The sequence below is a fragment of the Lethenteron reissneri genome, unplaced genomic scaffold (assembly GCF_015708825.2).
Source record: "Lethenteron reissneri isolate LAM-NWPU_2019-01 unplaced genomic scaffold, ASM1570882v1 scaffold_1639, whole genome shotgun sequence".
NCBI lineage: Eukaryota > Metazoa > Chordata > Hyperoartia > Petromyzontiformes > Petromyzontidae > Lethenteron > Lethenteron reissneri.
The window spans coordinates 2,774,649-2,784,835 of record NW_026891376.1 but is presented as its reverse complement, the minus strand read 5'-3'; the positions used below and the strand labels follow the sequence as shown (position 1 = coordinate 2,784,835).

Genomic DNA, 10,187 nt, shown 5'->3' with positions numbered 1-10,187 from the left:
CACACACACGCAGCTGTAACACACACACAGCTGTAACACACACACAGCTGTAATGCACACACACACAGCTGTAATACACTAAACACACAACACAGCTGTAATAACCAACACCACACAGCTGTAACACACACACACACAGCGTAACACAACACACGGCTGTGGTGGTACCTGGCGGGTAAAACCGGTTTCGAAAACCGGTTACCGGTTCGGGGACCAAAAAGTGTGGGGGGGGGATCAGGAGCCGGTTAACGGTTTTTTTTTCCGGTTTGGAAAACCGGTTTCAGGAAAACGGTTAACGGTTTCGGTTGCAACGCCAAACGGTTCGGAGAAGGTAGGGGGGTGACCATGTTAAACCGGTTTCAGAAAACTGAATGGTTTCGAAGAACCGGTTACCGGTTTTAGGGGTTGATGGTGGTGTGGTGCTGCGTGTGGAGTAAACATCGCACCACTGGGGGAGAGTTGTGTGGTGCTGTCCACCCACCCCCTGTTGTGTGGGTGATTGGTGGGGTGTGGGTGAGTTGGTGTGTGGGTGAGTTGGTGACTGTGTGGGTGGGTGTAGGTGACAGTGTGTGGGTGAGTGAGTGAATTGGTGTGGTGAGTTGGTGGGTGGGTGTAGGTGACTGTGTGTGGGTGGGTGTAGGTGGGTGGGTGGGTGTAGGTGACTGTGTGTGGGTGGGTGTAGGTGACTGTGTGTGGGTGGGTGTAGGTGACTGTGTGTGGGTGGGTGTAGGTGACTGTGGGTGGGTGGGTGTAGGTGACTGTGGGTGGGTGGGTGTAGGTGACTGTGGGTGGGTGGGTGGGTGTAGGTGACTGTGGGTGGGTGTGTGGGTGTAGGTGACTGTGGGTGGGTGTGTGGGTGTAGGTGACTGTGGGTGGGTGTGTGGGTGTAGGTGACTGTGGGTGGGTGTGTGGGTGTAGGTGACTGTGGGTGGGTGTGTGGGTGTAGGTGACTGTGGGTGGGTGTGTGGGTGAGTAGGTGACTGTGTGTGTGGGTGGGTGAGTAGATGACTGTGTGGGTGAGTAGGTGGGTGTGGGTGAGTGGTGCTGGCCACCCACCCCCTGTGTGTGGGTGGGTGTAGGTGGGTGTGGGTGGGTGTAGGTGACTGTGGGTGAGTGGTGCTGGCCACCCACCCCCTGTGTGTGTGTGAGTGGTGCTGGCCACCCACCCCCTGTGTGTGTGTGGGTGAGTGTGACTGTGTGAGTGTCGGTGTGTGGGTGGGTGGGTGAGTGTCAGTGTGTAGGTGGGTGAGTAGGTAACTGAGTGAGTGTCGGTGTGTGGGCGAGTGGGTGAGTGGTGCTGGCACCCACCCCCTGTGTGTGTGGGTGAGTAAGTGAGTAGGTGAGTGGGTAGGTGTGTGAGTGACCCGCTGCTACTAACAGCACTTTCCCCTACAGCGCCGTTAGAGGCTACCTGGGGGAGCTTTCTCTTTGTGTGTGGTCACTGAATGATCGAGTGGGTCGGTGAGTGAGTGAATGGATGGGTGAGTGTGACACTTGGGAAGACAAAGGCGGCCGGGGGTGGTGCTGGCCACACCAATCCCTCTGGTCACAGTGGTGGCCTTCATAGACGCTGCTGATGCTGCTGCTAATTGCAGCACTTGCCCCTACATCATTGCTAGAGGCTACCTGGGGGAGCTTTGTCTTTGTGTCTATAGGCGCTGCTGCTTCTGACAGCACTTGCCCCTACAGCACTGCTAGAGGCTACCTGGGGGAGCTTTGTCTTTGTGTCTATAGGCGCTGCTGCTACTGACAGCACTTGCCCCTACAGCACTGCTAGAGGCTACCTGGGGACCTTTGGTTGTAGGTTCGATCCCGACCCTGACGATGCCTGCTGCTGCTGTATATTGGGAGTCCGTGTCTCTCCCCCATTGGTGAGCTGTTAACTACCTCACCCGGTACGCAGGAGGTCGTGGGTTCGATCCCGGACCATGAGCATGCCTGGCTGCTGCTGCATATTTGTTGGGGGCTGTATCTGTCTGTCTCTGTGTCTCTGTCTGTGTGTGTCTGTCTCTGTCTGTCTCTCTCTGTGTCTCTGTCTGTGTGTGTCTGTCTGTCTCTGTGTCTCTGTGTCTCTGGCTGTGTGTGTCTGTCTCTGTTTGTGTGTCTCTCTCTGACGATCAGAAGAAGCAACACGATGCTCTGTTTAGTCGGCACTTTGATTCGTTCATCATTTCGGTGTTTTTATTTCCCCCCCCCCCCCTATTACTTTGCTTTGTGCCGCTGTGCAACACAAATTCAATCTGTGGTGCCGCTTGCTTCGTAGACACAAACATCAAGACGACGTAGCAGCACGCTCCGCTCCTACCTCTACCCCTTCTCTCTCTCTTTTTTTATTTTGCGTGGAAGTCGTTTATTCCACTATTTTGCATAATTTCTTAATCCACCCACAAACTCTCAAAACGCTCTCCCCTTAAACTTTCGAACGTCATTGTATTATAAAAGCCAAAGTCGGCATTCATGCCACGAAATGTCAACGTTCCGTATCCACTTCTTTAAATGCACCAATTTTGATACAGTTACAAAAAAACACCTATAGAAACTTTCTCTACCCCCCCTCTCTCTCCCTCTACCCCCTCTCTCCCTCTACCCCCCCCCTCTCTCCCTCTACCCCCTCTCTCTCTACCCCCCCTCTCTCTCCTCTACCCCCTCTCTCTCTCTACCCCCCCCCTCTCTCTCCTCTACCCCCTCTCTCTCTCTCTACCCCCTCCTCCTCCCCTCTCTCTCTCTCTACCCCCCTCTCTCTCCCTCCCCCCCTCTCTCTCTCCCCCCTCCTCTCTCTCCCCTCTCTCCTCTCTACCCCCTCTCTCTCTCTCTCTACCCCCCCTCTCTCTCTCCCCTCTCTCCCCCTCTCTCTCCCTCCCTCTCCTCCCCTCTCTCTCTCCCCCTCTCTCTCTCTCTACCCCCCTCTCTCTCTCTCTACCCCCCTCTCTCTCTCTCTACCCCCCCTCTCTCTCTCTCCCCCCTCTCCTCTCTCTACCCCCCTCTCTCTCTCTCTCTCTCTACCCCCCTCTCTCTCTCTCTCTCTACCCCCCTCTCTCTCTCTCTCTACCCCCCTCTCTCTCTCTCTCTACCCCCCTCTCTCTCTCTCTGCTACCCCCTCTCTCCCTACTCTGTCTATGTTCCCCCTATGTTTTCTATGTGCTGCATCTGCACCCAGCCCTTCTCGCAGTCCAACGGCCTCCGACAGGTTGCTCATAATCTGCATGCAGAGCTCCCCGTTATCTGCCACCGAGCACACGGCCTCCAGCGCCCACTGCTCCTTGAAGGCCGGCACGGCGTGGGTCAGCCATGCACGGCGGAACTCCGGCCCACACACCGTGGCTCCGACCAGAGCGCGGAGGATGCCCACGCTGCTGGCCGGACGTTTCCTCTCCAGGGCCACCTTCCTCGCCCTGTAAATGGCGAGCTTGGCGTAGCCGACGAGCACGTTGACCAGCCCCTGAAGATGTTGGGGTCCGTCGCCCTTCGGGTATCCAAAGATGAGGACCGTCGGGGAGAAGTGGAGGCTGAACCTTAGGAGGATGTTTCTCAGGACCTTGAACAGCGAGTCCAGGCTCTTGCACTCCACGTATTGGTGCGCCACCGTCTCCACTTAACCGCAGAACCGGCACTCCGGGGATGTGTCGGTGAAGCGCGCCGGGGAGGCGTTGGTGGTGACGGTGCCGTGGGCGATTTTCCAGCCGAGGTCGCCGATGCGGTCGTACATCGGGCTGGAGTAGAGTTTCCTCCAGCGAGGCCTCTCCGGAGAGACGCAGGGCAGGGCTCTCCTCCAGGCACATGGTCCTTGTGGCTCCTCAGGGTGTCCTGTTGGTGAAACCGGACCATGTAGGAGTAGAGCACCTTCCTCTTGACATTTTCGAAGGCCACCTCCGGTAGGTCTTCGAGCTGGCACGGGTCATGATCCGCCTTCGCTTGTCGGCATTGGCGATGCAGTGGCACGACGAGAGGGGCTTCGCCATCCCCAACGCCGATGGGGGGGTGGGGGGGGGGCGTTTTCCCCCGCTGCCGCTGAGAAGGCCCCCTTGGCTTCGGCTAGGATCTGGGCAACCACCCAGAGCGACTGCAGCCCCTGTCTTTGCGGCCATGTCTGCTGGTCCGAGCCACCGGCCCCGTGTTCCAGGCTCCACCAGATCTCCCATCCCGGTGAGCCGCGCATTGGCGAGGCGCCTCTCCATGCTGGGGGTGGCGGTTGTGGATGGCAGCTTTTGTCTGCGGGTTCCTGAGGATCGGTTCGAAGACCAGATCCTCGGCCGATCGCGGCTGGTTCAGCTTCCTGACGGCAAGGGAGCTCCATGTCTACAGGACGTTTCTGTAGAAAGGTGGCAGCTGTCCCAGATGCGAGGTTTTCTTTCTCTATTTCCCCTCCTTTTTTCTTTTTTAAATGTGCAAAAGTTTAATATATGTGAGACCTCCTTTACCAGTGGCAAAATATAGTAATAGGTTTTTACCCTTTCAACTGGTACAAAAACTGACACCTTTATACAAGGCATCATGTTTGCAATAACCACAACACAAGCAGTCAAGATGCAAACAAAAATAAACAACTCTGATGATGATAATGATATGCACTGTCCTTGAAGTTGATTGGTCCACACCCGAGACAGCTTTTTTTAGAGCCTAGTTTCCATTGGTGTTGGACCAGATGACGCCAAAAGGAGTACAACTCAAAGACGGTGCACTATCAGAGTTTTGAGAGCTTGGGGTAAGCACTTACACTGAGACCTCCTTTACCAGTGGCAAAATATAGTGTCCTACCAATCAGAGGGCCGGCCCTGTTTTCCCACCGTTTGTGGCTCTCCCCCCTCCCCCTACCTGCCTGCTGGCCCGTGTGTGTTTTCTACCCGCGGTGGCTGGGCAGCCCCGTCGTGACCATGTAATTACCGCCCAAGTCACGGCGCCGTTGTGCGAGTTAGCCTCGGGGGAGATCGCCCAATTCCTTGGCCGTAGGAAACCGTGAAGATTAGTCCCATGGGAGGGCTTCTGGGTGAAAACCTGTCGGCCACGTGACCTCCCCTCGGGCTCCACGTGGGGGTGTGCGTGCGTGCCTCCTGTATACCGGGCGAGGTAGTCAACATCTAGCCAATGGAGCTGCATTATTTTAAGTTCAAGGTGAGACATCTACCCCGGGGGGCTCCAATTCACAGCACTAAATAGGACAACCAACCCTCGTCCAAATCCGCACTCAAAAAATGATTGGGACCAGGTCCTGGACTCTGATTCTATTTCCAGTTCTAAATTAACTTCTTCATGTTCCAAATTCACTTTCCCACGTTCCAGGCTCACTTGAGAAGCTGTGCATTTTCTCCCTTGTGCATCTGCTTGTGATTATCTCGTAGGTTGTGACCAATTTAAAACCCTTCCCACACACCGCACTTGAAGCATTTCTCTTCTGTGCGTATTTTCTGGTGTATGCGCAGATTTCCTTTCTATGAAAATGCCTTTCCACACACACTGTATTTTAAGAGTTTCTCGTCTGTTCTCTTGTGCTGGGCCGTACCCCTTCTCCCCGTGTGTGCCGTACGGACACCGGGGTGTTCGCATTACGTGCCGGGAGCCGCGCGGAAACCTTTTTTCTCTGCTCCCGTGCACGAGTTCGTCCTCGTGTGGTGGTGGAAGAGGTTCGACGTTTCGTGCCGCTAACACGCACGGTTGACTTGCGCGCGGCTGTGATCGCGCGAGCCACCGACTTCCCCCCCCCCCCCTCCTTGTTCGAGGCCGAAGCAAATTGTATTCGTCCCAGATTCATCCATAGCTGGTGGGGGGTGAGGCTCTATGACCACGGGAGATGGGTCGTTCTCCTTGGCTATGTCGCCTTCATCGTCCACGGTCTCCTGCTTGGGCAGCCCCTTCCCCCAGACGCACGCTGTTGCTTCCTCCTCCTTGGCAAGTTTCTTCCTCTCCGCCCGCTCGCCACTCGGCGCGGCGTCTGGGATGGCAAAAACCGCCTCTTTGGCGTCCGCTCCCTCCCCTGGTGTGTGGGAGGTTTCACAACTTCTTCTTCCGGCTCCAGGTCTGGGAGGTGTTTCTTGTGGGGGCTGATCTCCCCACTCCCTCCACCCCCCCCCCCCCCGCTCCCTCCTCGTTCACGTCTCGCTGGGCCCCCCCCCCCCCCCGCACCAGCGCCCTCTCTGACATAGCTAGCGGCTGGCAGATACCGCTTAGGGGTTCGTGACGTGTGCGCCCCCCCCCCACTCCACTCACGGGTCCACACTCGCTAACCACGCGGATTGCGTAACATTGATTAAATGACCGCTCAACAAGCCCAACCGGCTGCGCTCGGAGGTAATTGATTACACTCTATATTTTTCGATTTAAAGCTTTCGTGACTGCAGGGATTCATCTTCTTGGTTGTTGCAGTAAAGTCACGTAGAAGGGAAATAACAGAAAGACAGCGTCTTTCCTCGCCTGTTCTCTTGTGCTGGGCCGTACCCCTTCTCCCCGTGTGTGCCGTACGGACACCGAGGTGTTCGCATTACGTGCCGGGAGCCGGGCAGAAACATTTTTTCTCTGCTCCCGTGCACGAGTTCGTCCTCGTGTGGTGGTGGAAGAGGTCCGACGTTTCGTGCCGCTAACACGCGCGGTTGACTTGCGCGCGGCTGTGATCGCGTGAGCCACTGACTTCCCCCCCCTCCTCCTCCTTGTTCGAGGCCGAAGCAAATTGTAATTCGTCCCAGATTCATCCATAGCTGGTGGGGGGTGAGGCTCTATGACCACGGGAGATGGGTCGTTCTCCTTGGCTATGTCGCCTTCATCGTCCACGGTCTCCTGCTTGGGCAGCCCCTTCCCCCAGACGCACGCTGTTGCTTCCTCCTCCTTGGCAAGTTTCTTCCTCTCAGCCCGCTCGCCACTCGGCGCGGCGTCTGGGATGGCAAAAACCGCCTCTTTGGCGTCCGCTCCCTCCCCTGGTGTGTGGGAGGTTTCACAACTTCTTCTTCCGGCTCCAGGTCTGGGAGGTGTTTCTTGTGGGGGCTGATCTCCCCACTCGCTCCACCCCCCCCGCTCCCTCCTCGTTCGCGTCTCGCTGGGCCCCCCCCCCCCCCCCCCCCCGCACCAGCGCCCTCTCTGACTGACATAGCTAGCGGCTGGCAGACACCGCTTAGGGGTTCGTGACGTGTGCGCCCCCCCCCCCCCCCACTCACGGGTCCACACTCGCTAACCGCGCGGATTGCTTAACATTGTTTAAATGGCCGCTCAACAAGCCGACCGGCTGCGCTCGGAGGTAGTTGATTACTCTATATTTTTCGATTTAAAGCTTTCGTGACTGCAGGGATTCATCTTCTTGGTTGTTGCAGTAAAGTCACGTAGAAGGGAAATAACAGAAAGACAGCGTCTTTCCTCGCCTGTTCTCTTGTGCTGGGCCGTACCCCTTCTCCCCGTGTGTGCCGTACGGACACCGAGGTGTTCGCATTACGTGCCGGGAGCCGGGCAGAAACATTTTTCTCTGCTCCCGTGCACGAGTTCGTCCTCGTGTGGTGGTGGAAGAGGTCCGACGTTTCGTGCCGCTAACACGCGCGGTTGACTTGCGCGCGGCTGTGATCGCGTGAGCCACTGACTTCCCCCCCCCCCTCCTCCTTGTTCGAGGCCGAAGCAAATTGTAATTCGTCCCAGATTCATCCATAGCTGGTGGGGGGTGAGGCTCTATGACCACGGGAGATGGGTCGTTCTCCTTGGCTATGTCGCCTTCATCGTCCACGGTCTCCTGCTTGGGCAGCCCCTTCCCCCAGACGCACGCTGTTGCTTCCTCCTCCTTGGCAAGTTTCTTCCTCTCAGCCCGCTCGCCACTCGGCGCGGCGTCTGGGATGGCAAAAACCGCCTCTTTGGCGTCCGCTCCCTCCCCTGGTGTGTGGGAGGTTTCACAACTTCTTCTTCCGGCTCCAGGTCTGGGAGGTGTTTCTTGTGGGGGCTGATCTCCCCACTCGCTCCACCCCCCCCGCTCCCTCCTCGTTCGCGTCTCGCTGGGCCCCCCCCCCCCCCCCCCCCCCCCGCACCAGCGCCCTCTCTGACTGACATAGCTAGCGGCTGGCAGACACCGCTTAGGGGTTCGTGACGTGTGCGCCCCCCCCCCCCACTCACGGGTCCACACTCGCTAACCGCGCGGATTGCTTAACATTGTTTAAATGGCCGCTCAACAAGCCGACCGGCTGCGCTCGGAGGTAGTTGATTACTCTATATTTTTCGATTTAAAGCTTTCGTGACTGCAGGGATTCATCTTCTTGGTTGTTGCAGTAAAGTCACGTAGAAGGGAAATAATAACAGAAAGACAGCGTCTTTCCTCGCCTGTTCTCTTGTGCTGGGCCGTACCCCTTCTCCCCGTGTGTGCCGTACGGACACCGGGGTGTTCGCATTACGTGCCGGGAGCCGCGCGGAAACCTTTTTCTCTGCTCCCATGCACGAGTTCGGCACAACGCTGCGTAGATGTCTGGGGGGGGGTTTGAGCGCTTTTCTTCATGGTGGTGAGGTTACCACACTAAACTATTTCCTCGTGTGGTGGTGGAAGAGGTCTGACGTTTCGTGCCGCTAACACGCCCGGTTGACTTGCGCGCGGCTGTGATCGCGCGAGCCACCGACTTCCCCCTCCTTGTTCGAGGCCGGAGCAAATTGTATTCGTCCCAGATTCATCCATAGCTGGTGGGGGGTAAGGCTCTGACCACGGGAGATGCGTCAATCTCCTTGGCGATGTCCCCATCTTTCGGACGCTGTCTTTCCGACAGACCTGTTCGTCACCTGAGGACGGCTGCTTGCGTTGTGGCCGAAACGTCGTGAGAATGATTTTATTATGTTTTATTATTTTATTATTTCCATTCTATGTGACTTTACCGAAAGAACCAATAAGATACTCTCTATATTCTTGGTTTTTTTCGGTAAAGTCACGTAGGTAAAAAATTGAAATTAATAAAAGTAAAATAAAAATAAAATACAAATCACGACGTTTCGGAGGCAACACAAGCCTCCGTCTTCAGGTGGAACCATCACAGCTCGCTCGCTGCATCAAGTAAATGAGAAATTCCAAGAGATCCGACCTTGTACATATACTGGTTGAGGGGGGAGGAGCCAGGACAGGCCCCTGGATAGGAGTTTTTTTGTTATTATTATGGGAAGGTTGGTGCGGCTGAAGCTACGGCTAGTCTGATTTACTCTCTGCGCGATACGCTCGCGGCGCGGGCGAACATTCATCTATTAATGTTTTTGTGCGCGCGTGTCGTACCCACAATGATTGGAGTCGCCCACACATGGCAGGGCGCCGATCGCTGTCCACCGCTCTTTACCACTCTTCACACACACAGCGCGTCAACCGACAATCTGGCACCGAGGTTTTCATTTCCGGCGCGATTAGCGCTTTACTTCATGGTGGTGAGGTTCCCACACTAAACTTTCCTCGTGTGGTGGTGGAAGAGGTCCGACGTTTCGTGCCGCTAACACGCGCGGTTGACTTGCGCGCGGCTGTGATCGCGCGAGCCACCGACTTCCCCCCCCCCCTCCTTGTTCGAGGCCGAAGCAAATTGTATTCGTCCCAGATTCATCCATAGCTGGTGGGGGGTGAGGCTCTATGACCACGGGAGATGGGTCAATCTCCTTGGTGATGTCCCCTTCATCTTTCAGACGCTGTCTTTCCGACAGACCTGTTCGTCACCTGAGGACGGCTGCTTGCGTTGTGGCCGAAACGTCGTGAGAATGATTTTATTATGTTTTATTTTTATTATTTTATTATTTCCATTCTATGTGACTTTACCGAAAGAACTAAGAAGATACTCTCTCTATTCTTGGTTTTTTCGGTAAAGTCACGTAGGTAAAAAATTAAAATTAATAAAAGTCAAATAAAAATAAAATCACGATGTTTCGGAGGCAACACAAGCCTCCGTCTTCAGGTGGAACCGTCACAGCACGCTCGCTGCATCAAGTAAATGAGAAATTCCAAGAGATCCGACCTTGTACATATACTGGTTGAGGGGGGAGGAGCCAGGACAGGCCCCTGGATAGGAGTTTTTTGTTATTATTATGGGAAGGTTGGTGCGGCTGAAGCTACGGCTAGTCTGATTTACTCTCTGCGCGATACGCTCGCGGCGCGGGCAAACATTCATCTATTAATGTTTATGTGGGCGCGTGTCGTACCCACACTGATTGGAGTCGCCCACACACGGCAGGGCGCCGATCGCTGTCCCACCGCTCTTTACCACTCTTCACACACA

General features: G+C 55.8%; 1 protein-coding gene across 1 annotated transcript in view; it reads right to left on the bottom strand.

Annotated features, from left to right (window-relative positions):
• Positions 1–3,959, bottom strand: part of LOC133363065 (antifreeze protein Maxi-like) — a 15,243-nt gene extending 11,284 nt beyond the window's left edge. The window contains exons 1-2 of the mRNA XM_061582075.1: positions 3,868–3,959; positions 3,664–3,764 (exon numbers count right to left, since the gene is read on the bottom strand). Coding sequence (XP_061438059.1) covers positions 3,664–3,764; positions 3,868–3,959 — 193 coding nt within the window. The remainder of the gene's footprint in view (positions 1–3,663; positions 3,765–3,867) is intronic.
• Positions 3,960–10,187: the final 6,228 nt, after the last annotated feature.